Source organism: Passer domesticus, chromosome 10 (genome assembly GCF_036417665.1).
Source record: "Passer domesticus isolate bPasDom1 chromosome 10, bPasDom1.hap1, whole genome shotgun sequence".
Classification (NCBI taxonomy): domain Eukaryota; kingdom Metazoa; phylum Chordata; class Aves; order Passeriformes; family Passeridae; genus Passer; species Passer domesticus.
This window is the reverse complement of record NC_087483.1, coordinates 34492053-34520021: the sequence shown is the minus strand read 5'-3', so window position 1 is coordinate 34520021 and position 27969 is coordinate 34492053. Positions and strand designations below refer to the sequence as shown.

Sequence of the window (27969 nt, the reverse complement as noted above, 5' to 3'; positions counted from 1 at the left end):
ACACATCCCTGAGAGGCAGAAATCAGGAAGCTGGCACAGCCTGCTGCAGGTGAGGCAGCTGCCTGCTTGTCCCACCAAGCCCAGCTGAGCACAGCTGCCAGAGCCAAAGACAAATTCTAGTCTGGGATAAACAGGGAATCTGCTCTTCCCTTCCAGAGAGGACTCCAAATACTCCTTAGATTTCATCCTCTTATCCAGCATCTGAAGAAACAACCAGTCTGCATTTCATCCAAATGCTATAGGCTGCAAGGTGTCATTGCATTTGGATCCCACTGGTACCTTGTTGCTGGGATGTAGATTTCAGACATCTGGGATTTCCCAAAGATAGTTCCTTGGCAGTCCCCTCGCCTGTCAGCAGAGACTCTTTATTGTTCCTGGCTTTTTTTTCTCTGGCAAAACTATTGTAAAGGGGCTGTGTGCTTAGCTGGGTATGAGCTCCCAGATACCAAGGCAAGCACTCCAAGCCCTTGATGGTTACATTCACTTCTAGCACAGGCTGAATACAGCTTCAAAAAAGAGCCAAAATTTGCACTGTGTACCATTATCTCAAAGCACGGCAGTCCTCAGTTTGTCTCAAAACATCTTTTACCACCTATTCCAATTTTCCATCACCAGACAGGTCAAATTTAATGAAGGGCTGCCCAGAACACAGATGAGCTCCAGGTTTACCAGTAAAGTCAATGACTAGGAAAAATATATGGCCAATTGCCTGTGCACTGCAAATCCCGCCATTGGATTAAATAAGTTATCCGCTGAGCAGCACAATGAAGGAATTTGGGTTGCCTAGCAAGTGCTGCCCATTCCATGCCTATCCTGACTCCAGCTCATCTCTAGATGTGCTTCATGAAGATCATTGAGTTGCAATGCTCCCACTTTCCCTGCACACCACCCTCACCTCTCCCCACATTCCCAGAGCAGCAGTCAGGCAAGCGGCAGCATTTGCTTAACCCCACACTGGCTCTGTCCTGCTCATCCAGCACACTCACACAGCATCCTTTCCCCCTCAAATGGCAAATGCTTCAGTCTTCCTTGCCCCAGTCCACACTAAACTTGTAGTGATTTTCATTTCTTGAAGACATCTGCTTCCCCACAGAGCTTGGTTGGAAATATCAAAGGGTTAAACAAACTGTTGAGAGGGGGTCTGAGAGGCAGACAGACAATGGTCGCTGTAGTAGTCTGAAGAAACCACACTGACAACGCTGCATCATCTCTGTGGGACGCCAAGTCCTTCTCTCTCTTCCTTTGGCTGAAGGAGTATTTTATTATTCCATTCATATTGCAGCATCTTCCCCTGAAAGCCAGCACTCTTTCTTGCATTTATGTAATTGAGAGAGCTTTGCTTCTGGATGTACTTTGGAGTGTGGTGCTTTTTCCAAAATAGGCCCAGGAGTCTGGAGAGTCAATGCTGGATTTAAACGCCAACGGTGTGAATTAATATTTTGTGATCCTCCCACTTTATTCATGTGCAGGCTGAGTGTTTGAAAGATGGATGAAAAATAAAACCTGGGAGATTCTCACCTGTGCAAACCATTGTTTTACTCACAGCAGATGTCAGCCCAGTGGGACAGACAGGGAAAGCTGGGAAACCTAACAGCAGCAGCAGAACACAATGAACTATTACCAAGAATTCACAGAGCCCCGAATTATATGTTTGTTTAATTAAGCAATAGCTGTGTGCGTTTGCTTTTATACCTACTATGTATAGCCCTCATAAATTTGTCACAGCTGGAATTTCTTTCAAGTCTGATATCTAAAACAGGAAAGAAACATCTGAACTTGTTCACACCATTTCAAAAGACTTTTCACTTTAGGAGTAAATAGAAGAAATTTCTTTGTACTATTCTGATTGTAGGATTGTTTACTTATCAAATACTAACCAACTTCAATTGTAAATATTTATTTATTAATACTTAAAAATTCCATTAGTGCTTGAAACAACTAAATTTTCTCCTCCCTTTGCTAAATAATTAAATTGTTTGCAATGACTTTACTACAGCTTGACAATCAGTCCAAACATTTTTCAAATGACGTTTGGAATAGAGATAAAAATGAGGCAAGAATCATCTATTTAAACTCTGGTTAACATTTTTTATTTATATCAACTTTCCCAAGGAAATCTGAAGGTTTGTTGGCTGATAAGCCACTCTTTTCACCTACCTTTTCCACTCATTTGCTGTTCCCAGGAAACTTTACAGAGTGCTTCTCCAGAGGTGCATCATGTTTAGACCCTCTGATGTGCAAGCAGACATGGTTTTTTGGTTTGTGCTCAGCTCTCACTGTCCAAACAGACTGATGTACATGTGAATTGTGAGGAGAAATATGCTCTATTTTACCTCTGTGTTAGAAAAACCGAAAGTGAACAATTTTATTCTTAGAATATGTAAGGAAAAACTCATTGTGGAAATAATTCTGGCTTTCTATGTTAAGCCTATATTTAAGACATCATGTCAAGGGTATAGGAATAGAATAGTTTTTTTCTAACCATATGCAATTACATCTTGCTAAGTATGGGAACTATGTTCTGGGATCTGAATTTTATCTGAAGCTTTTCTTGCTTACATTTTTATCCAAAATGAATGTTGCACTGTTTTTGGACACATTTTACCCTGTGTTAGAAAAACTGAAAGTAAATTATTTTATTCTTAGTCCAGATCACCTGTCTGAAGGGAAAAAAAAAAAAAAAGGAAGAAAACTTTGCTTTCTTTGCTTTCTCTTATACCCATTTAGGAAAAAATCCTCATAATTTATGGGTGATATAAAAATACACTGAACAAAGGTTTCCAGGAGTACTTTCCAAGGGATGGTCCTTTAATGATGAAAGCAAGAACATCAAAGTGGGGAAAGGTGAAGGGAGGGAAAAAGAGGGTTGTTTGGTTTTTTAAAAAAAAATAATATTGTAATAAACCTTTCAAAATCTGTTTTAAACCAAGTAAGAACAATTTAGGTGTTAATAGATGAGAGTTTTTGAAGGGAAAGTAGTGCCTGTGCTCTGTCTGGGGCCACACTGGGAGTACTGAAAATGACGCTTACTGGGGAGAAGGGGAAAGAAAAAAAAAAAAAGAAAAAAAAAAAAAAAAAAAGTTGGGGGTGTTCTTTACTCTTTTTTTGTACTTTTCATCGTCAGAGGATCCGGAGTGCCGCTGTTGGGATCCTGCCCAGCCGCTGAATAGTGCGGCCCAGCGCGGCTGCCCCGTTGCCGAGCGACCGCCGCGGGGCCGCCGTGAGGGCCGGGCCGGGCCGAGCCGGGCCGCGGGGCTCGGGAGGGCTGGTAGGGGCAACCGGGCTGTGCCGGGCTCCGGGAGGGCTGGTAGGGGCAACCGGGCTGTGCCGGGGCTCGGGGAGGGCTGGTAGGGGCAACCGGGCTGTGCCGGGCTCCGGGAGGGCTGGTAGGGGCCACCGGGCTGTGCCGGGGCTCGGGGAGGGCTGGTAGGGGCCACCGGGCTGTGCCGGGGCTCGGGGAGGGCTGGTAGGGGCCACCGGGCTGTGCCGGGCTCCGGGAGGGCTGGTAGGGGCCACCGGGCTGTGCCGGATCTCTCTCGGGCTGGGGGCTGTGGCCGCGGCAGGTGCGGGTTGTGCACAGCGATGCCTTTTCCAGCCTCCCTCAGGTGCCATGGCTTTGCACCTCACCCTTCTGTGTGGTGAGGTGTGCGAGGAGTTCCGGGACGCTAGAAGGGATTAGGAAGCCCTAGCGCAGACAAGGAGAAGGGCGACAAGCTGGTCTGAGGGCGCTTGGGGTGAGTTTTGCCGTGGGCTCCCAGGGTTTCACAGCTCTGTTGGTGGCTTCACACAAACGCACAAAGTCTCCATAGACACATCAGGTATTCCGACATTCCAGGACCTTAAGGACTTGTCCTGTATTAGCCCTTTGAGCAGCACGCAGTGTGTTATTGAAGTTGGTGAGCCATGATGGCATCATCACTGTAAATTACTGAAAAGGAATGATACCAAGAATCCTTTGGGGAGACTTATGTCTGCCTACACCTTTTCCAACCTTGCATTCCTAATGCGGGATGCTGACCAGGAGGAAGAGGGTGGCGGTGATATAAATTAAAGTTGAAGAACACAAGTGGAAAAAATGTAAGCCGTATCCTTATGTTTAGAAATTTTTTTGCATTGTTTTTTTTTTTGTCTGAGTTTGGTCTTGCTACATCAGAAGAAATTTACTCTTGTGCACAATAATGCAGCTCGTCTTACAGGTTTTCTGTTGTGAGTGGAAAATTTGTGCTTGGTGTTATTGAGTGGAAAATATTATGAAGGCCAGGGTCCTGGTAGCACATTATTTTAAGCTTCTTGCTTATTTATTATTTAATACTGTACAAAACCATACATCAAAACAGCACTTTATGAGCTTGAAGCACCTCTCAAGTTGTGCCTGAAAGATCTAAAGCAGACTGGAAAATCAGACAAATACCAGAGATGAGACCATAAAATGTAATGGAGGAGGTGGAGTAATGATTCAGCTTTGGAACTGTTGAGTGCTGCCTGCTTGAGGGCTGAAAATCCCAGCATGGCTTTTGAATTCAATATTTGTTCCAAAAGTATTGTGTCTTTGTCTCCGTGCTGTTCTCCAGTTCCTAAAAGAGCCAAGGGCTCTGTGTGCTCTATTTATGAAGATAATTTCTGGTGGATGGTTCATGCCTGGTGTCTTTATTATGTAAAATTTGCACTTGTCATTAGGTAAGTTTATGTTCTGATAACTCTGCATATTTAACACAGGACCTGTAATGCTCATGGCTTTTTGTGTTTACAGTTATCTTCACTGAACAAATGACCCAGATGATGCTATCCAAACAAAATATTCAAATGCCAGATTTCTTATCCCTCATATTAATATTTAAAAATTAAAAATTAATCTGCAAGTTAACAGCTCAAACACCCAGGAGAGACTGAAAGAACATGTCTGCAGAAATCAGTTCAGATAGTGGAATTAAGAGAACCTGCTCTCTTCCTCTCTGCTGGGGACATGAAGAACAACAGAGATGTTGTACACAGACCTGAAAGGCAAATGTCCCCAGCAAGCCTTAGTACAGATGCCCAAAGTGCTGGGCCTTGCAGTGGGAGCAAGCTTTTCTGTAATCCTTCTCTCGTTGTATTTAGCACACACAGAGTAATCTCCTTCAGCAGGGAAAAAAAGTAGCTCCCTCTCCTAAATGTTTTTAGGCAGTTTTAGGCAACAGGTAGTACTAGTGTGAAAGAAGATATTTTGATCGTTATGTTGTTTTCATTTGACCACAGGCGCTGAGGAATTTTAGTGCCATTGAGAGCCTGTTTCTGTCCTAACATGGACCTGGTTCAGTCAGCCTCCCCAGACATCACAGTCACTCGGGGGTCCTTGAAGAAAGTACCCAGTCTCCTGAGCAGCCTCGTGGAGGAACCTGAAAAAAGACCTGTCCCCAATCACCTGCTGGAATCAAGTAAGTTCCTGCTCTCTGACTGCTCCCAACCTTGTGGCAATTCTAGGACACACTTGGCTGTTATTTTCTTTGCAACTCCCATCCTGTTGCTTAAATTGCGGCTTCCTGAGAGCCTAAATCATGGGAGGGGTAGTCAGGAAAGAACTAGTGGTTGTGATGATCCTGGCTGACCCTAAAGTTTTGGGTGGCTTGTTGAAGCCATGATGCCAAGAGATGAACTGGTGGCAGGATCATGGATCTGCTGGGGTAGTGGATGGTGCCATAACTTTCCATTTATAAATTCATGCCTGCTTAAAAGGAGAAATAATATATATTTTTTCCTTGGTAATAAATCAGTACAGCATAAATATATTGCTTCAATGTAAGTCCCACTCATGTGTGTTTCTGGTCTCTTTTTCTCCCTGTTTTGTGATCTACAGAGATTTATTCAGAACGTCAGAGGAGCAGGGTTGTACAGGCTGAGCCTGCTGTATTGCACTATGGAGGGTATGAAGTTGGAAAACATCACCAACAGATGCTGGTAAGCTCTGGAGCAGGGATCCCCTTGGGGCTCATAAAAGGACTACAGAATCTGAGTTGACTCTTTGTGGTCATGAGGCCTTTGCCCTGTGGAGTGCTCTAAAAAGCAGCACTTAAATCCAGTGGTCCTGCGGTAACAAAAGAGATGAGTACCAGGCTGTGAGCATCACCCTCCTTTATACTCCCTGTTTCCCTTGTCTGTTTGTGGTATGCGACTTGCACATCATCAATGAAGGATTTGGCCTTTAACTCCACAAGAGACTTGCTTTCAAAATGTCCTTGGACTGTCACTGTGTCTGCAAACATGTTCACTGGTGGGAAAGTTTTGAAAGCACCTCTGGTCTTTTGCCAGGAACAATTTATTCTGAGAAAGGAAATTCTGTGCATAGATTTGATTGCCTTTCCTTGTGAATGGTTTGGGTATTTCCTTTTCTACTCTCTGCTTTCCCTTTGTGTCCCTTTGTTATTCATGTTTTCAGGGTATTGAGACAGAGGTTGGTAGTTATATTGGATTAGGTTCTCTGAATGTAATGAAAGGAAACAAATTAAAAGTAAACAAAATGCCAAGAGACTTTGCAGGCTGAACTGTCACTGTCCAAAAGTCTGTTGGTTATACACCAAAACTGAACCATGAAGTATTATGTAATTCTTGTTGTTTCAGATATCCCTAAAAGTGATCAATAAATTGTTTGTTCCAAATGAAATATTTGTTCCTTGTGCACATAAGCAAAACAGCTTCAGAATTTGAGTCAATAGTAGCATCTTTCTAGAAAGGCTAGCTCCTTGGTTAAAAATTGTGACTCCTTGGTTAAAAATAGTTTCCAAATAATAAAAATGCAGGATGTACGTTTTGCATAATTTAATTTTAAATTTGCAGCATATTTAGAATTATTTCTGCTAAAGTAAAAATTATTACTTCTTGCTATGGAAGGTTTTACAAAAAGTATAGCTGGCATTCTTAACTGACCTCTTATATTGTAAAGTGTTTTGTGGCTTTTGTTTTCTTTTGTTCTGCAGAAGCTGATAAATATTTCTACCAAGGCAGTAAACCTTAACATAATACCACCCCAGACAATATATTTTCAGATCAAATACAACAAAACAGTAAGTGCCAGAAAGTCTTCACGCTGCTCTTTGCAAGCAGCACAGGTTTTGTGCCATATAAGCAGCTTTTACATGGCTTCTGTCTGGCTTTGGGTCTTTTTCTAGCACCGGCTGGTCCCTGGTCTGTCCCTTGTGGTTACTGTTGATTTTTGCCCTGATGAATGGAGGTATTACTATGACTGCATCCGAATTCACTGTGAGGTGAGGATTCATCCAAACACAGAGATGTAATGGAATGAAACAAGTATGATGATAATGATAAAGGTATAGTTAATCTCCTAGAGACACATAGATTTATTCCCAGTGAGTCTTAATTGGAGTATTTAACTTAACGCATTACAATTTTTTCTCTGTAAACATCCCAGAGCAGCAGGCAAGATTATATGATTTATTTTGCTGTTCTTTGCCAGTAGATCAGTCTTTGTGCCACATTGATGTAATGACTTAGCTGAGCAGCTCGGAGGAGCTCTAGAAAGTTGCATAAAATATGGAAAGACAGAAAGATACTGAAAGCAGGTAGAATATTAATGTTCTGAGGTACAACACAGTGATAATTTTGAAGGTGTTTTATGCCCACTTACTGGCCAACTACTAGAGAAACTTTTTATTTCCATAACAGGCTGAGAAAGTTGGGACTATTCAGCCTGAGGAAGAGAAGGTTGCATGGAGACCCCATAGCAGCCTTCCAGTATCTGAAAGGGACTACAAGGAAGCTGGAGAGGGACTCTTCATCAGGAACTGTAGTGATAGAACAAGGAGTAATGGGTACAAACTGAAAGACAGGAAATTTAGGCTAGATATTAGGAAGAAATTCTTTACTGTGAGGGTGGTGAGACACTGGAACAGCTGCCCAGGAGGATGGGGATGCCCCAAGCCTGGCAGTGTTCCAGGCCAGGTTGGATGAGGCCTTGGTCAGCCTGGTCTAGTGCGAGGTGCCCCTGCCAGTGGCAGGGGGTGTTGGGACTGGGTGATCCTTAAGGTTCCTTCCAACCCTTAACATTATATGATTCTATGATTTACTTATTGTAAGATATAAATATTTTCACTTGTTTGTTTGTTTGTAGGGAGATGATACCTTCGTTGTTCCCATGCATGCTTACCCTGTTGTGAATGTTGTAGAATTTCCATCATTTATAAATCTGTCTGATGTATCAATTGGTCAGAGGTGAGTTAAGGACAGACATTTGTCTACATTTTGCAAGACATGCCCAAACCCATTTTCTCTATTGATAAAACATAATGTTGAAAGCCTTTAAGAAACTCAGCTACCGTCTGGACTGCAAAATCTGTATATGAACAGTTTCAGGTGCACATTCACCATAACATAAATGCTGTGCAAGCTAAATATATATGAAGATGTGGCTGGTTATTTTTGCTTCTTGTATTTAAAAGTATTTAATGAGCTAGACTTCATTTTTCTTTGTCTATTGCATGGATACAACAGTGACTGTTCTCCTGAACTAATCAGTAATAGCTGTTAATAGGAACTGAGAAGGGGAAAAGGAGAAGGCAGATTCTGTTTATTAGGGCCTAGTTGTGCAGTATATTTGCTATATTAGTTGTAGTTATGGTGATTTGTGTTAGTGTAAAGATTTGAGTGAATTCTAGAAAGTAAAAGTGTTAGCAGATGGTTTTGTCTTAGCCAATGAGTTGATAGTAACTCATGAATTTTACTGAAGCACAGAAATATTAATAGGAAAGGCACATACAAGAAACATACAAAATTCTGTAGTGAAAATGAGCCAAGCATTGCAGAGTAACTTTTGTGTCTTTTTGTTTGTTTGTTTTTCTAATGCCCTTTAGTCTGTTGAACTTCAGTGAATCATAACATTGTGAGTTTTTCACAGAACTGAACATAACTCCTGATATTCTGGGGCCTCTAGGCATGATGTGATTCTGTTATTTGCTCCATTTTAGTGCTGGAGTATACAGAATTTTCATCTCTCAGAATACAGAGAAGATAGTAGAAAGAGAATAAAATATAATTTTAAATAATGAGAATTTTTTTTTAACACATCAGGGATGCCCGAAAATACTCCTGAAGAACTTTGGAAGAATTCCTGAAAACAAAACTTGTGGTTTCAAACCTTAATTTTTACCAGTATTTTTCAGCAGTAAACTATTAAAAAGTTTCTAAAAATGAAAGCTTTCTGATATAGCTGGTACTTTACAGAACTCAATAGAATTTGGGTTCAATTCATAGGCCAGGAACTCAGTGAAAAAACTGCCTTTTACTTCCATAAATGTAGGATAAAATCAATATTCTACCACTCACCATTCTCCTTAGGCACAGCAGACCCATCAGGCAACAGGTGGCATATTTGGCTTGTTTTTAAGGCACTTTGATTGCTGTTCAAGCTGCACTATCCCCTAAAACCAATTGCCTTCCTGGTCTGCCATTGCATCTTCTTTGTGAACAGGCCATAGTGAGGCAGAGAAAAAAGAACTTGGCTATTATTGCTTATTTCTTTAGGCATTTTAAAATGTGTTTTCCAGAGGAACACTGTGTATAACATGCATTCTTTGCTAATCAGCAGGGTAGGATTTCAGTCAGAGAACTGATAAAAAACAGAAATAAGCCTGCGTAAATGGATCTTGATTTGCAGGGTGATGAATGGTGGTGCACCAATGCTTTTGTGTTTAGTTTGGTCGGTGAAAACACTTGCATGCAAAGCAAGACAGGTTGAAAAGATGTGTGCTAATACTCCTCTCACAGCCTGCATGAGACATAAAGGGCTATTCTGAAAATTAGGTCCCAGCACCATTATTTCTACAATGATTAAAGTTCAGTCATTCTGATGTGTTGGAGTTTTCAACACTTTGTTTTCTTGCTGTCTTTCATGAGGAGGGCCATGAGAAAAGGCTGATTTCTGGTTCTGTACTCATTGTTGCTCCAGTTTGCTTTGTATGTACTTGCTAGATATTACAGTCTGTAACAATTTGAGGATGGGCATAAATAACTTCCAAAAAATAATTTAAAAATTTTTTATATAAGCAAATTCTGTATGGGTAGGAGAAAGTAATGTCCGGCATTCAAATCAAGATTTAACTCTTATTTCCTGGTGGGATGAAAAATCTGAATTATTTTGCTCTTTTGGCACAGTGAGAAATTATTATTTTCACATTAATAAGTAACCCACCCCCCTGAATGCAGGTAATTTAGTGTGTGGTGTGTATAATACAATTTCCCAGCTTGTAATTGATGAACAACTGTACTTTGATTAACATAATTTTTCCTTTCTCTCTTTTCAGTAAGGAGTATGTTATCCCACTGCAGTGCAGCTGTCCCATAGATTTTGAATTCCACATTGATATTATTCAGCCTCACAGAGCCTTCACTGTCCAGCCGACATTTGGTAGATTGACTTCTTTAAAATTCTAAATGTTAAATCTGTATTTATTAAGTGTAGTTACTTGTGACAGTGTATTCAGTGCTGTACAGAAAAAAACCTTTTTCTCAGGCAAAGCTTTTGCAGGTAAATGCTGCCAGTCATTTTCAAATAACCATCTTGGCTCTAAGTTTATTTAGGTAATGCCCAGCTTTGACAAAATACGGGATGTTCCAAATGGTCCATGCAGCCTTTATTTTCCCAGAAGAATATCCCTGAAATAGGGTCATACTAGTAAAACTTAAGTCAGAAATTTTGGTAACCTGAAACTATGGCTGAAGGCCATCTGAAAAGCACTAAAAAGTTTCAGCTCCTACTCAAAGCCACTGTGCTCAGAGTAATCATAGTATCATAGAATTACTTAGGTTGGGAAAGGCCCTGAATATTTAGGGATGTGAATAGTGGTTAAAGTGTTTGAGAAAATAATGGAATAGGTAGTAAGGAAATAAGGTCAAGCAGAGACAGGTAATGCATCAAATCCAGAAGAGTCCCCTAGCTTGGAAAAGCAGAGAGGAATATGTTTATAAATGCTTTGCCCATGGAAGCAGAAAGTGCCAAAGACTTAAGACTAGCAGATGCAGGTGCAGAATTTCTACATATAAACAGGCAGTCATTTTCACAGCAGTATGAAATATTATAGCCCTACTGTCAAAACTCTCCGCTATTGCAAAATAACTTCTATTATCTGGCAGCAAGACATAGTTTTTGGAAGATGCTTTGAGACCAGAAAGATTTTCCATGCCTACTGTCATCCATTCAAGCAAGTTGTTTAAAAAAAGTAGCCCAGAATGAGTTCCAGTACACTTAAGTGGGCTCATGTTATATGGACTCTTATTGTTTTTCTCCTCTAATCACAGGAATCATTCCAGCCAATGGAAAAGTCAAAGTAACTGTGAAGTATTCCCCACTTGAGTATGGAACAGCACAAATGGCAATGCAGTTACGGATTTCAGAGTTTCACTCCAAACCCTATGTGTGTGTATTCACAGGAACATCAATACCACATGGGGCTCTGATGTATGTGTGGCTGACTGGTCTTGGAGTGGTTTTGCCCAGTCTAAAAGATATTCATGTAATAGGATTTCATACAATTTTGCTATGATCTTTTTAAGCATTGGTTTCTTTGGAGACTTACAATGCACTGAAGTAATTCTACTATTGATACATGTACCTGCTTTTTTTACACTGTTTGATTAGAATATTCTTAATCTACATGAAATGAAATAAACAAAATAAATATGATGAGAAGTTACATATCCTTACAGAAATGTTGAGCATCCTCAGCTTCTATCATTCCCACTCATTATTCTTGTTATTGAGGCCTTGCAAGATGCAGGGGGGTTTGAGCCTTTTGGACTGTACTTAATTTTTTTGTGAAAAAATTGGACTTATATGCTATTTAGAGAATACTTATGAAAGGAATATGTGTCCTTCTGACATCTAGAAAAGAATATTTTGATGAGCAACAAAGAAAACATCCAGAGAAAAAAGCTGTGTCTGGAAAACCCGTGTTGTGGAGAAGAGACCGCTTCAGCCAACTACAGTCGAAGCCTGTTCAAAAACTAAAGGTGTGAAAAGATAATAATTACAAGTACTTTTCTGGGCTGGAGCTCTTCCATGTTTCAGTTCCTTCCTATTAATTTATATCTCATAGGAAATTGAATACCAGAACCTCAGATTCCCCACAGACTTGTCAAATCCGTATGCTGTAGCTACTGTTTTGATTCAGGAACCAGGCAAATTGAAGTTAAAGGACATAAAAGAAGGTAAAGTAATTAAGCAGTATAAACTTGGTCTTAGCATTATTTGTAGCTGTGATGACAAGCTTGGCTTCAGAATTGCTGATGTGTTGTGACTGTTGTTTGTATGAGAACTCTCTCCTTAGCTTTATGTATTAATGGGTACAGTTATCTTAATGGATGTTTTTCACAATTAAAAATCCAATCTAGACTGAGGTGTGATTTGGGTTTCTGATGTTCCTGCAGCCCTGTCCCAAGGCAAAGAAGGCAAAAAAACAAGACAGATGAAGGATGCTGTATTTCAACTAAAAGTCAAACAAAATGTTCAGGAAGAGGAAGCAAATCATCTAAAGTGGTAAGTGTAAGTTTATCATGTTAATTAACCATGTTAACAAGACTGGGATTTGCTTAACCAAAGCCTCTATGAATGGTATATGCAATGTCCATTAGTGCAGAATGCTGCCATTTTGTGTCTCAATGTGTTTGGTTTAAGCCTAAATGACTGTGTTTTTTTTTTTTATCTCTCCTGCTAAGAGCAGACTCAGCAGCAATCCATAGTAGTACCCAATGAGGACTTTGATTGCCTTATTGTTCCATTCAAAAAGAAACCTGTTGAAACCCTGGTTTGCCTAACCTTGTTCTCATGTCATCTTGTGCCCTTAAGGCCAATGGAAGATTTTGTCCTGGCTGTCAATAAATTGAGGCTAAAATGAATAATGGAGTAAGAGCAGAATTACTCTTGGAAGTGTTCAAAAAACATGTAGATGTAGTGCTGATAGATGTGAACATAGTTTAGTGAAGTGTTAGGCAGTGTTAGGTCATGGCTGGACTCAAAGATTTTAGAGGATTTTTCCAGCCTTAATGATTTCATTATTCTATTTTACATCAACTGGTGCAACGTAGAACACAGTTAGATCTTTATGCACATGATGGTTTCATTTGAAATCCACAGGTCATCTCATACATGGAATGCCATGGACACCTGGGCACCTCAGGAAGAGGGGAGTAAGTCTGTTAGCCTTTGAATACAGCAAACTGTGCATTAAGTAAAGCATTTTTCTTGTCTCCACTGTAAATGCAGGCAAGTTCATAAGGGAAGTGATCCAATCACTGTGGAGTTTAAAAAAGAGATTATTGAAAGCCGACAAAGGGAAGAAGAGCAGTACAAGGTTAGTATTTTATGGTTTTTCTGTAAATTTAAAATCTTATACTTTTAAGATTATGTAGTGCACTGTGAATTGTATCAAGTTCTCTACATGTTCAGTTTTTCTTCATTAATGCAAACCTGTGCTAGTTGTGCTTGTAACTGTAGTCATATCTTTATTGTGCCTGTGCATCACTGTTTCAGGGGTGTTTTTATCTTGAAGGTAGACAGAGAGAAGGGTAAGGTGTTACCAGAAATGTAACGATATTTGCCCTGCCACCCAAACTCATCAGAGTGCCACATTCCAGCATAATCCTGTCAGCACCAAGGCCACATCCAACATTCTGATTGTATTGTACCTCTGAGGAGCTGCTGTCCTGAATGGCTCACATTCAAAGAGCTGGATCCAGTCAGTACCCCCACACAGAGCCATGGGTAGATAATTCATCAGCTTGCACTTCTGCATTTTCACCCTCTCTCTCTTTGGTTTCTTCCAGTCACTGCAGGTCCTCTTCCACAGAGGTGACAACAGCAATAAGCAATACTTGGTGGCAGGAAATATTTTTCCCAGTGTGGCACAGCTCTCAGGGACAGGTGGGGCCTGTCCCTCTTATCCTGCCTCCTGGGTATTCAAGTAGCTTCTGGCATCCCACTGACTTCCAGCTGTTTGTGGGAGTGAAATTATTTATACATAGGGTAGAGGCTTGATTTATACACTGAATTAGACAATATAAAACATTATATTTAATACTAAGAAGAAGGAAGTGGGTGAAAAAGGATCTAAATTGTGAGACTGATGTATTACTGAATTAGTTTTAGATGCACTTATTTCCTATCCTGCTGATTTGGCTATGCAAAGCAAACCATATTTAATTAGGACAGAGATTTGATTGAAACTCAGACCTGAAAAGACATTATTTTACTTTGTTTGACTTGCTTAAGGGTTGCAGTAATCACACCCTAAAAGGGAATGAAGTCTGTGTTTCATTAAACCCCTCCAGAGTGTTACATTGTGCATTTCCCTAATTGTAATGGAGGAAATAATTCACTGGATGCTTTGTGCTAATGTAATTTTTCTTTAAATTAGCTCCAAAGAGGAGATCCTATCACAGAACAGGAGTTTCAGAGGGGTGAAGTAGAAGTTTCCTTCAGACGTGTTACCCGGCATGTTGACCAGGTTTGTTCATATGTTTTTAGAGCCTGCTGTATGAATGCTAAATTATCACCTCCCCAGCTGACAAATAGTCATAGATGTTCGACACTGAATACTTTTCCTCCTGATATTCCTATTTCTGTGTCAGTGCCTTATTTCCCATTTTACTTTTAGGCAGGGCAAGCACCATGCTATATGCACAGCTCATCTTCTAATGTTCTGATCTAATATGAGAGTCAAATGAAAATCAGGCCTAACCTGAGATTTTATTGCTTGTTTCTGAAAGATCTCTCAGGAGAAGCTTTCTCATTCCTCATTGTAAGGTTAAGCATATCACAAGATTTCCAGCCTTTACCTGCAGGTCAAATTGACAGGAACCTTTCTGGTACTTAGATGTTTTTGCCCTTCTCTTTGGTATATTTCACTCTTCTTTGGGTATGTGCCATTATTGGAGAAAGGATACTGGTTTTGTTGGGTGCCTGATTTGAGTCCTTACATCTACTTCAGCTTCATGTCTGTGCAAGATAAATTGTGTGTTTGGTAGAGCCCCTGTCCATTCTCTCTGCTGTCCAAATGCCCATGGAGTGCACTGAAGTCCCAGTCTGTGCTGGTCATTTGTGTGGATGCAGACCATGCCACGTTATCTCTGCATTCCCTGTGCTATATCTGCACACACTTGGTGATTACCTCCCATTAAGCCCTGCAGTGAAGGCTTCTGGTTAAATGCCAATGCTGCAAATATTTTCACTGGCCCAATTTCAGTATTTAGAAATAACATACAGATTCAGGCCAAAGTATGACTTGGGATGGAGAAAAGTTCTACCTTATCTAGTTGTAAAAAGGGTTGTCCTTTTTCTTTTCTGTTCCCTTTTTAAAAAATACACTGTGCAGGAACCAAGTGTGCATCCCACATTCGACTTGCTCCGTAATGACCCTTGGGACAGTAGAAAGAGGATGTTCAGGAAATTCCAACAAGCAGCATACAAGGTAAAGTGAACAACCAGAATGCAGTGTGAGGGCATGACACCTGGGAAACAGCACAAAAGAACATGCAACTAGTATGTGAGAACTGTTCACAGCTAGCTAGGGATTTGGTAGTTTGATAAATATGCCCCTACCTCACGGGATATAAGGATCTGGAGTAAGTTTTGTATTCAACTCATTTTTCATAATGTAATTGATACTAAACAAATGCAGATAAATTCAGATTTTTTTAAAAGTAAAAAATACTTCGGTACAAAAGAGATTTGAAAATGCATATAGAATACTGCACCCAGTTTTGGGCCCCTAGTACAGGAAAGACTTTAATAAGCTGGAGTGAGTTCTGTGTAGAGCCACCAAGATGTTCAGGGCTTAGAGCACTTACTCTGTAAGGAGACATTTAATCTGGAGAGGGAAAGTAGAGGGAGAGAACAGCACCTTCCAGCTCCTCTGAGGTTACTGATGATGGAGGATCTTTGCAATGGTGCATGATGAGAACATGGAAACAACAGGTAGAAATTCAAATAAGGGAGGTAGAGATCTGGAAACTAAAGACCAATCACTAAAATAATTTATTTCATTTGGTTTAAATATTATCTTGCATCATCACTACTTTTTCCTCAGTAAATCTTAATGTAGCAAGCAAGATGGAGATGTCCTGCTCTTCTGGTGTCCAGTTTGGATATTCTTCAATCTATTTATAATACTGAGGTCTTGAAATTAAATGCTCTTTTTTATTGTATAAATAAAGAGACGACCAAATGGTCCCATCTGGTATTAAAACCTAGGATTCTTCATTTTTACACTGTAGGATGTGGGCAAAACCACAGTGCAGGTTGCTGTTTACTCTCCTCATTCTCAGAGCTACAAATATTCCTATGGCCCTGCTTGACTGACTGTTCACCCTCTGTTTAATCTGTTTATGCCAGTAAACACAGCTGAAGGATTAGGACCTAGCAAACAAAAAAAAAAAAGTCTGATTAACCTGTAAGACTAAATTTAAAAATTGAACTGTGTTTATTGTGAAATGAGATCCATTCTACATCTTTCCTTCCCATTTTCTCTGAACAGAAAACTATATTAAAAATTCTCAAATAGAGGTGTCTGAGTGAGCTCTGGAGAATAAATACAGGTGTAACATATACAGTCTTTCTATGGCTGTAAATCTTAGGGTGTTTGACTTGAATTTAAAAATCATTCTTTCAGATTTTGGTTCAGATTCGTCTAAAACGTTTATTGCTTCTGTTCCGTGGACTGCCCAGGGAGGCTGGAGGTCTGGAGGAAGGGTCTGTGTCTGGTAAGGATTAGAAGAACAAGTTGATATTTTGGCCATGGCCTGTGATAATTGAGGTTGTGCTGCAGTGTGTCAGATGCATTACATATAAATACAGAGTCCTTAAAAAGGAGTTTTCCAGAAAGAAACAGAAATGTGACAAGGTAGAGGCATAGAGTGATTTGGATTGGATGGCCTTTAAAGGCCATCCTGTCCAACCTCCCTGCAATAAGCAGGGACATCTTCAATGAGAGCAGGTTGCTCAGAGCCCTCTCCAGCCTGACCTTAAATGTTTTCAGGGATGGGACATCCACCACCTCTTTGGGCAACTTGTTCCAGTGTTTTACTATCCTTGTTGCAAAAAAATTTATTCCTTATATCTAGTCTGAAACTACCTTATTTTAGTTCTAAAACCATTACCACTTATCCTATGGCAACAGGCCCTGCTAAGAGGTGGAAATGACTGTAGTCAAGATACATCTATTTTCCATACACATTATTTACCATGTTTAAGAAATGTGATTAACTATTCTTAGAAACCTTGCAGTTAATCTACTTAATAACAGGGCAGAAGCTGTGGATACCCCATCATTGGAACTGTTCAAGGCCAGGTTAGGTGGGGCTTTGGGCAACCTGATGTAGTGATAGATGTCCCTGCCCCTGGCAGAAGGGTTGGACTAGGTGGTCTTTAAATGTTCCTTCTAACCCAAACCATTCTGTGGTTCTGTGTGTAGGCCTGAGGAGCAATGAAAGGACAGATGGGACTGTGTGAGAGACAGGGAGATGAACAGATCAGGTGGAGCCCAGGAGGTGAGAGTCCCAGGATGAGAGGAGCTTACTGCAGGGGGGATGGAAGGGAGAAAGACACCTGAATGTGATGAAGGCAAGATGTCTGAACTCAGTGAAATGAGCAGTAGGAACTGTAAGACACATTGCCAGGTGGCAGTACTGGGTTGAGTTTTTGTTCTCATTGTTTTCTCATAGAAGTTTTTAATCAATTGCTTTTTTATACACTGAAATGAAAGTGCTGGTTTGGAAATTTGACTTTTTATGTAACATCACAGAAGAAAACTGGCTTTGGATGGGAGTCACAGTTGGGTAAATAGGAGACAGAGAAGAATTTGAGTCTCCTATTTCTCACTCCCTTGTAGACACACACAATTTGACAGCTCCTGAGACACACTGTTCCATATGAGGCCTTTTCCTGCTTCTGCAGATAGGCACTTTTAGTTCTCAGGCACTTTTAGTTCTCAGGATGCTGGAGATGCAGGAATGCTGCAAATAGAAGATGTAATGACATTTAGTGTAAGAGAGGAGAGGCCTCTGACTTGTCTCAGCCTTGCTGTGAACCATGTTGGAAGGAATGGGCTGTGATGGCTTTTTAGGAAAGAGGAAATTAAATCTGTCTGCTATTCAAGGTATTGTGCTCATATCTTATAGATGTGACATTTAAAGTCTTTAGGAACTATTACCTTAGTTTTTATATTTAAATTACTAGACATCCTGGTTTAGGAAAATGTTAAATACATTTTGTGGCTTGATTCTGTTTCTGAAACAGTGTATTAAGACATATTACAAAATCTTAATATTTGGTTTCCACTCATGACAGAAAGCAGGAGTTTCAGCAAAGCAGAGAAGAGTGAAGAACATAAGGACTTTTCTTCCAGAATATCTGAAGATCATATATTGCCTTTTGAATTCCCCTTTTACAGGTCCCATGAACTACAAAATTATTTGGTAGGTACAGTAACTCCAATATTAGTCAGCACTCTAGATAGAATTTTGTTGGAGACATTGGCCCCAGGGCTGATAGTCCTTTTATTAAAATTACACAGTGTGACTGCTATTCCAGGGTTCTGGTAAATTAATTCAGGACTTCAGATTTACTAAGGGTTCTGCTGAAAACAGTAAAAAAATATTTTCATTCTCTTAATTGTATCTTAAAATTGTGAGCAATACATTAATGCTCAGAGTTAGTTAACATCCATTTTTCAGAAGCAAAGAAAAAAATAACTAAAATGCTGGAGTCCAAGAAAGAACAACAGAAATATCAAACTGTATAAAGTAAATATTTGCATAATTATTTCTATATGTTTTCAATTAGCTGTGCTCATGGATTGTTGCCAATACGAAACAAAATGCCCACCATATTACTGGTTTTAAATACTGTTCTGTTTCAGGCACCTGATGCTCTTGGCCCAGTTCCTATTGAATCTGTAGACGTGAAAGTCGAAAATATTCTTCCTTTTTATGACTTGAAGGTGAGTCAATACAGCTCCCCCATGTTTCTCTCACCTGTGCAGTTAAATGGCCTCTGCACAGCCCAGTAAAAATGTTGTCTTAATAAGGCTGTATGTTTAGCATGATTTTATTAAAACCAAAGCTCACCAGTTTCCATAAGTACCCAGTTTACAGCCAGCAGTAGTCCCCTCTCTCCAGACCTCAGCTGAAATTATTGTATCTCAAAGACCAAAGTCCTGGTGAAGTATGGCTTCTTAAAGTTTTGGTTATGTATCATGTTGTGGGAGAGTGCTCCAAGTGTCTTTTACAATGGAGATGTGATGTGTCCATGATAAAGCCAAGTGTTCCACTCCATTTATGAGTTAACTGAAAGTGATTATTGTCACTTTCTGCAGCACATCTTTTTTCTTTGCACTTAGGTTCCTCAGCATTGCAACATTGTGAAGTATCAGCCAGTTTGTACACACTATGCAGCCACAAGTTACAAACCTGTAAAACTTTCCCGACCACTGAGGCAGGGAGCCCAGGTAACAAAGTCACTCCCAACCCTACATTTCCACAATTATTTGATTAATTTTATCTCAACATTTTATACTGAAAATTTATGGCACTCTAAAAATCTTTGATGTCTGTGTTTTTCAAGGATGAATTGATTCAATTAGCTCCTTCTCCTGGGGGGCAGCCCTCTCAGAGGAGAGATTTTGACAAAGAAGCAGCAGAAGGGGATATCAGCCTGTTAAACCTGGTTCCTCCCCAAGCTTTATTCCACCCAAGAGAGAGCAACCCACTTCGCATTTTTGTAAGTAGGAGTTGGCTTCCATAAAGAACCTAAGAAAGGAGCAGAAGCATGCCTGTTTCATCAGAAGCCTGATGTGGAATATGTGGGAAGTTTTCTTACTCAGATTGGTTTTAAAACTATCCAGAGTGAGACTAATCCTAATGGTGCAAGCTGTGGTGGATAGGAATCACAGAGTTCATCCCACTGAGTGGGGCTCCATTTCAGTTTAGAGTGGGTTTTGATCAGTTCAGGGGAGGGATGATAAGACAAAATTGCAGAGAAAGCACAGAACTGGGGACTCTTCCAGTCTGACACTCCACAAATGATCATTGATCATGGGATTTCTGGGAACACCATGGAATCCCTCCCTTCTTCTCCATTTGATTCCCCATTTGGATGTCAGAGGAAAGGCCATGATCTTGGCATCAGTCCATCTGTAATCTCACATTCTTGCCCAGGCAGGTAGGATAGGTGCAGTGTTTTCCTCCTGTTCACCTGGGTGACTACAGATCTGCCCAATCCTTGGGTAAACAGAGAAGTGAAGTCAATTCTGCTCACATGGCATCCTGCTACCTTACAGTTTCTAAGAGTTCTCACAGCATCCCAAACCACATTTCCAAGTTGTTAGACACAGAGATTCACAAAATCACTGCCACTTGCGTGGGAGGGTTTTCTGTTACTGTTGTCCTGTAGATTGTGCTAGGTTGCACCAGCTGCAGGAGGTATTTCCCACAGTGCAGCACAGCCTGGAGGTCCCGAGGTGCCTCTGAGACAGCTGTAGGGCTCAGTGCAGAGCTGTGCATGGGCACAGGCAGATCTCCCACCAGCATGGCACTGTGCCTGCTGTGGGTGGCTCTGGCTGCCAGCCCTGCCCACTGTGCTGCTCTGGTGACCTTGGCATGACATCTATGATGTAGACTCGTCCTCCTCACACGCAGCCAGGACTCCAGTGGACGTGCTGATGAGATCCTCTGTGTATCTCTTTCATCCCTCTGTCATGGCAGTGTGAGAGCCAAGCACAGCTTGATCCCACACTACCCAGCACTGGGCTTTATCCAGAAACAGATGCTAATGCAGGGAAATGGATGGCAAAATGTGAAGCCATGTGTGCTGTGGCTTCCACCTTAGCAAGTCCGTTTTCTCTTCTTGGAGAAAGAATTCTGAACTATTCAGAGAATCATCAATGGATTTCAGAATAATTAGGCAATAGTTTTTTCTTCCAGACTTGGAGACAACAGCTAAATTGCTGTATTTTAGACAGTAGGGAGCATGAATAAATCAGACAACATTGTAGGATGAGGGGAAGGTACAGAAAGTGAAGGATCATACCAAACAGAGCAGTCACAATAAGACAAAACTGTCTTGTTGGAATCTGGGGAGTACAACATTAGTTATAAGAACTGAATTTTCATTAATTAGATTTGTTATGGTACTCAGAACAATTTATTAAAATAATCTCTTCATTGTTTTTAGAACCCCACTCCAGGATTAGTTCCATTTTTACGTCCTTTGGCCTACTGTGAATCAAATATTGAATATCATCTTTGTCCTCATCCAAAATATACTGTTACCAAGGAATGCCCCAAAGGATCCAGTATTCCAGTCACACAAAAGAAGTTCCTGGATCACAAGGTATGGCCTTTTGGGTTTATTGTATGGGTACGTGTCTTGGGTACGTTCTTCCTGAGAACTTGCTCTAAGGAATCAAAATGGAAGGTGGAGTCATTCTAGATAGAAAATATTTTCAAATATAAATTATGCATGCACCTAAATAGTCAGTACATGGGTCAGAATAACTAATTCTACTTAGGCTTTATCCATGTCTCTTACTTATACCTTTGTGTTTCTTTGCCCTTCCCATGTGTTCACTGTTGTATTTTCATGTCCTTGGAAGGATCTTTGAAATATTCATCTCCCCAAGTTCAGTTCTCAGCCAAGATGCTCTGTCCTGCAAGCCTCTCTCCCTATAGCATTAAGTATTAGAGGTCTGATTGTGTATCACTTGTCATTTCAGGAGGTGATTTGTGGAGTAATGGAATGGAGAAAATTCTCACCACTGGAGTATTCCACTTTTTCTAACATTCCCACATTGACAAATACAGCACTTAGGTAAGAAAGAATTTGAAAATGCAAATCTTCTGTCCTGCACTGGTTTCTGCTACCTGTAACTGTATTGATCAGTCACTAGTTCCACAAATGAAAGTGGGCCTACAAGTGGAATTAACTGCTGCTCAGAAATCCAAAACCAACAGAAAAAGCTCCTACTGAGCTCCTAGAAGGGTGGATTAAGAACAATACCATTAAAATAAATGCCTAGGCCAGGAAGGAGAATTCTAGTCTGGGCTTTCAATAACATCTCTCCTGAAAGCTTGTTGACTCAGTCCTAGAAGACCCCAGGAGGTACAAACTCTACTTGTCTGTAAAACCTTTAATTTATGGACACCTGCACCCAGTGGCAGCCAACATCTCTCAGGCTCACATTGCCTCATATCACAGCAGTTTCTGGTGCAGCCAGATTTTCCACAAATATATAAAAGTACATTATTTTCATTATAACTGCAACTGCTGTGAAGCTTCAAAATATGAAAATACCATTAGTATTAATACATCAAACTAATACCATTTCCATCACAGGGACCCTTACAGTTCAGATATGCTTCCAGCAGATGTACCACCAGTGCTGAATGACTTACCTGAGAGAGACAAAGAGAACATAATTGACTAGTAAGTTTCTCCTCTGTTCTGTATATACTGTTATTGACTATGTGTAAACCACTTGTATGGATGTGTCAAAACCTGTCCCAAGAGATGCTCAAAAGCAAAAGCACAAAGTATCTTTTGCATAAAACATACTTTTGTTCTTGTTGGCTAAAAAAATACTTTCAAAAGGACAAAGGCAAATTGTTCATCATCTTACTAATTTTCAGTGAGACAGATGAAGCTGAGTTCAGCATGAGTCTTACTCCAGAGATGGTGAAAGCTGAATTTCCACAGATTGGGGGGGCACTCTCAGAAGAAGATGAAGAACAATCAGCAAAAATAGAAAGGTAGGTATATTCTGAAATTAGGAGAGAGAAACGGAATCTAAAGTCAGGCATTCCTTTCAGAATTGCGTAGAAAGTCATACTGAGGTGCTCTAGGGACTCCATCACAAGTGGAAAGCAGATCTAGTGCTTTGAGCAAATTTGCACTGCAAATTCAGTCTCTGGGTTTTACTTCAGAAAGCAGCTGTGAACGTGATGCATTGGCCTGAATCTCTGATTATGGTTATATCAGCATGATCTAACACTTGAGGCGATTTGCTTGCTTTCTTAGAGATGTTCATTCTTGGAGCAGTGACTTCTGCTTTTCATTGACCCTTTTGGTTAGATATTTATTAATGCTGGCAGAGAAAAGGGCCCTTAGAATTTCCCCTTGGCATGGTGCTTTTTTTTCTGGCTTTTCTTAGGAGTTTCATGTTTGCTCTGCTCGAGCTTCACACTCCCCCAACACGCATCACAGCAGGCAGTGTGGGTGACAAGTGAGTGCAGAGCACCACAGGTGAAAGTGCTGAGTTTTAACCTTGGGGCAAGTGAATTAATTTCTGTCCAACAGTTGTCCCCTCTTTAAAGTGATCATGATGTGGCTTAGATACCAGGATGTTCAAGATAACCTCATCTTTCAGAGCTATCAAGAGATTTGAATGTCTGCTTTACTATTAGAGGGGAGTAATGTGATTGGCATTGAAATCCCATTCAGCTGTCAGCTATTAAAATTTTAAACAGTGCTGCTATTGTGAGGTCTCTGACAAAACCCTGATTGCTGTCTAGTGATTACTACAGCACTGATTGAAAAGAATTTGCTGTAAAAATATAGATGTGTTGCACTCAGTACTGGTTTTTACGTTTTATGACACTGGTTGTCAGAACATGGGGATTTGGGACAGCTTGAGTAACTAAAGAGTGACCTTTTTCCTCCACAGTGATACAGTGGTGGATAGTGCTTTTCCTGGGTGAGTCATTTTATAACCTTCAGTTTCTTTTTTTCTTTAATCTTAGATGTTTTCAGGAAAAAAAAAATTAGTATTAGACAACTCTGGGTATTGATATTTACTTGTTGAAATCTTCTCTATTATTTTGGGTTTGTAAAGAGGGAAGCAAAAATTTCTTAGCAGACAATGAAGTCCCAATCCTTTATGTTGTCACTGAAAGGTTCTTTGTTGTTATTGAGGTGGTGGTGTTTCACTGGGTGACAGAGAACATATTGCTCCTCTACAGCAGTTTCAGCATTTCTGTCCTTAAGGCAAACCAGGACAAATTTGTTTGATTGTTCTGGCAATCACAGCATGTGTCCCTACATGGATAAAATGTAATAGGCAGTTTGTGTTGACCTGTCAGACAGTTAACTTTTCTGACTGGCCAAGCCAAGAGTTAAGTGTTCTTTCTAGAGTTTCACTACCTTTTCAGTTCTGCATCAGTAATGGAACACCTTGCGTTCATTATGAGAAAAGAAATTGCGAGTGCCTCTTTCTCTGGATTTTAAAGACATTCCTAAGTAGTTTTCCTGGTTATTATAAATACAAATGATGCTTTAAATTTCTTGCAGAGACCCACACAATGGTCCAGATGGACATTTTCAATTCCAGAACAGTGAGATGGGAGAGAAGATTCGAAAACATCTGGAGACATTGAAGCTGAAAGCACTTAATAAAACCCTTATTCTGGGATAAGAGTAATTTTACAAAGTTCATGGCCTGGCCCTGCTTATCCTGTTAATGTATGAGGCCTCCCCTGTCCCAGCTACATTTATTTTTGTTCAGTGAGGTCAGCAACTTCATATGCAAAGAGAAGAGAACCACCAGTAGTGTCCTGTCCTCTGTCAAGGACTCTCACTGTGCTCACTATCCCAAACACAAAATTTACTCCAGTGAGGAACCTCAGCCTTGCACTTGCATATTTTGTTATGGTGTGAAGGACCAGAAAACCTCAGTACTACCATGTAAATAGTTTGGTAATTAGTTTATAGCCCACAGTTTTAAAATAAAATATGAAAAGACCTCATGACCAAAATCTTCTGATTTTGTTTTTTTTTAGTTATGACCTGTCCTTGAATTTTTACAGGTAAGTTGCTAAATCTCAGACTTGACAGTAAACCATACATTTGATATTTTTAAGGAAAAGGAAGCCTTGGACACCATTACTGTCTGCAAAGACAATGTCCAAGCAAGTCTCATTAGCTGTTCAGGGATTTCATTCAGTGAGTGCACAGGTCTTGGCAAAAGCATGCATGGGTTGAGTGAATGAACGGCAGAGCCTCATGAGAAACCTGTAATGCTCTGGGTGTATTTCCTAGGAAAGAAGATTTCTCAGCATATCATCTTGCAGCTGAGATGTTTCCTACTTTCTTGTCAGCAAGCTGGACTTCAGACAAAATTGTTTTTATCCATAGTGAATTGATTGCTCATTTTACAGAGTGATCCGGGCTGTTTGTGCTGAAAAGCACAAATCTTCTGTACTAAAAGGCATGGAAATTGCAACAATACACACTACATTCCTAGGAGCCATGCTTCTTTCCAGGCATACTTAAAGCGCCTAAGAAAAGTTTATTTCAGAGAGTGATCAGTGTAGACATCTTGTAAAAAGCTCAGGGAGATAGAAAATGGGAAAGCAGGGTGAAAAAGCTGTAGAATAGCCTGTATTATACTAGCTACAAACTATCTCTGCTCATTTCAAAGAAATAAAAAGCTGTTAAGTTTCTGCTAACTGTCTAATTGACAAGGGATTGTTCAGAATGCAGGTCTGGATATCTGCAGATTTCTCTAACTACAAACAACTGCCTGAACTTGTACACATTGTTTTTTTTTCTTCTAGGAGTCCTGAGGGAAGCAGTTGATCTTTTAAGAGATGAGCTAAGAGTTGATTATGTCTTTTAACATGACCAAAAACATTATCAGAGTTTACAGTGAAAGCATTCACAGTTCATAATTCACTGCTTAAGTAAGTCAAACATAGATAATTCTTTGGAGCTGTTATCTATCAGCTAAATATCTAGTCTAGTAAAGATGGAATAAGTGTCCAGAAACAATAGTGATTAAACAAAGTTAATCTCTTTTTCTTACAGCGGTAAGAGATTTTTTTTCTCACCCTGCCTCCCTTCTCCAGAACAGTTTCCTGGTCATCCCAATGGAAATTAATCATGTGTCGGTAGACAGAAGTCTTCAAACGAATGAACTCCCTTTCTGTAGAAGTCATCCTCCTTTCTATGTTTTAAGGTTTTTAGGGGCCATGTTTCAGTGTGCAGAGAAGGTAAGAAAATCCATTACCTTGCACTAAAATCTTCCTAAAATTCAAAGGGACTGATAGTAATGTGCAGATGTCTGTGCTTTGTATTTCTCCAGGATATGCAGGTGATAAACCATCAGAGCCAGTCCAGCTGTGTCTAAAACCATGAAGTTTGGCTAAATTATCTGAAGTCTTAGCTTTTCATGAGACCACTTAAGTCAACCCCTGGTTGACTACTGAACACTTCCAGAAATGGGACATAAACCTTAAGAATTATAACCTGCAGTTGGTGGCTTTTCATAGTTCTGTGTTCAGTGTTTGATGAAAAGGACTGAGATGTTACAGAAAATTAATTGGAAGAAAAAGGAGTGATATAATGGAAAATGTGCCTTATCTAAGGGCTGCATTTGGGAAAGTTAAAATGTGTAAATTGATGTGCAGAATGTGCAGAGAAGTTTATTTCCATTCACTGCAAGTAAAATTGCTACTGCTTCCCTTGTTTGGAAAGGATTAATTGGCTAAATGACAATGCAACCGTTTCACTAATTAAGATATATCCATTTTGCCTGAAAAAGCCTGTCCTATTAGCAAGGTTAATAAACACTGACTCACTCTTCAGCTTTTCTCCCTCTTATTACATAAATTAGCACTAACCTCTAAATCAAATAAAAGGTATGTTTTAAAAATTAAGAAAATGTTACTGTGGAAATGATCCATGAATTTAAGTGCTCAGTAACAGGATTATTAATCTCACTTACTGTTCCATGATGAGACAACCCATCAAGGTCTTTAAAATGTAAATTAATTATATTTTATTAGAAGGCTGGGAGAAAAACAGCAACGTGTCTGATGTAAAGAAATGGGTGAAATTATATTCTCAGCTCATAAGCATATTTCATAAACTAAAGAAACTCTGTTACCTTTGAATTTGTAATGCAAGGTTCAGTTATTCTGAGGTCCAGTTGAAGGTTTTTTTGTCATCTGGTCTTTTTTCTGCACAGGTTTTCTTCTGTCTGTGCTCACATTGCATCCTGTGCCTTATGGATGCACCTCAAATGCATCTCTCCAGCTGTTTAACCATGGAGACTTTTAGCTCTTGCTGAGCCCTCTCCTGCTCTTTCCATTTAGTTGAAAACAGCAGGCAGGTTTATAATTTATTGGATGATATGCAAGTAGGGTCATTTCCTTAGGAGGCTGGATAAAGGTAGAGAATAAGGACTTCTCTGTGTACAACTGTGGGTAAATTTCTCTGCAAATGTAATTGTAAAGTGCTGCTCTGTAATCTGTGAGTGCATAATTCTTATGGTTCCTTTAGAGACACCAAACAGCCCATGTGAGGGCTTCTATGATCTTTGAAAATCACAGCTCTCACTGATGTACCTAGGCTTTGTATAGAAGTTATTTTAAGGCAGTATTGGTTTAAAATTTGGTGTTTTTCTTCTTCTCCTGTTGTTAGTCTGTGTGTGCAATGGGTACCAGCACTACTTGCTTGGAATAAATCCTTTTCTTCAAGCAAATGCAGCTTGATAAAACAGCCTTCTCAAAATATTTTTGTTGGTTTGGGATTTTTTTCCTGAAACATAAAAAGCCTTTAGAGAGGAATCTAAGCAGTGACCAGTGTCTGCAACTGTTTGGTCTGGTATGGAATCAGCTCTTCCAGCCTGAGCAACCTCCTTGGCATCCTCCAGCTGCCAGGGTGTGTCTGCTGCCAGGGTGTGGTCGGTGGTAGCTGGTTGGTGTGGGGCCTGGAGAACCATCAGGAGTACAGTGCTACAGTCACACAATCCTTCTCTGGGCCTTGTGGTTTGGGATATTGTCAGTAGCAGGGTCTCTTGAGTTGCTCAGAAGGACCTCCTATCATTCCCGGGAATGCAGTTCCATTCATACCACTCCCACAGACTGAAGGATTTGGTCAAAATCGTCTTGAGTCTTCATTTTTATGGACCTCTCAAATAATGTATCATTTCTCCAAAG

The 27969-nt window shown here is 40.2% G+C and overlaps 1 protein-coding gene and 1 long non-coding RNA gene across 8 annotated transcripts; one reads left to right on the top strand and one right to left on the bottom strand.

The window, feature by feature from the left end:
• Positions 1-313: 313 nt before the first annotated feature.
• On the bottom strand, positions 314-3211 carry LOC135309167 (uncharacterized). Its single transcript, XR_010369469.1, has 4 exons — positions 3112-3211; positions 2158-2335; positions 1519-1587; positions 314-1405 (listed from the first exon to the last, which is right to left on the bottom strand). It is a non-coding gene; the product is annotated as an uncharacterized LOC135309167 (long non-coding RNA).
• Positions 3190-24774, top strand: CFAP221 (cilia and flagella associated protein 221). Of its 7 annotated transcripts, none has more exons than XM_064435109.1 (26): positions 3190-3268; positions 3596-3734; positions 5236-5414; positions 5834-5934; positions 6951-7037; positions 7143-7238; positions 8102-8202; positions 10290-10393; positions 11284-11443; positions 11871-11994; positions 12081-12192; positions 12412-12520; positions 13247-13334; positions 14397-14486; positions 15354-15449; positions 16650-16740; positions 18326-18453; positions 18897-18977; positions 19377-19484; positions 19601-19756; positions 21209-21367; positions 21750-21844; positions 22370-22459; positions 22663-22782; positions 23697-23726; positions 24320-24774. In XM_064435109.1, the coding sequence occupies exons 3-26, from the start codon at positions 5282-5284 to the stop codon at positions 24441-24443; spliced, it is 2583 nt and encodes an 860-aa protein (XP_064291179.1). In that variant the 5' UTR covers positions 3190-3268; positions 3596-3734; positions 5236-5281; the 3' UTR covers positions 24444-24774. The 7 variants fall into 7 exon arrangements, with proteins under 7 accessions (XP_064291179.1, XP_064291183.1, XP_064291182.1 ...); XM_064435113.1 differs by having other exon boundaries at positions 11284-11401; positions 24320-24461; XM_064435107.1 differs by lacking the exon at positions 3190-3268 and adding an exon at positions 3448-3466 and having other exon boundaries at positions 24320-24461.
• The last annotated feature ends 3195 nt before the right edge of the window (positions 24775-27969 follow it).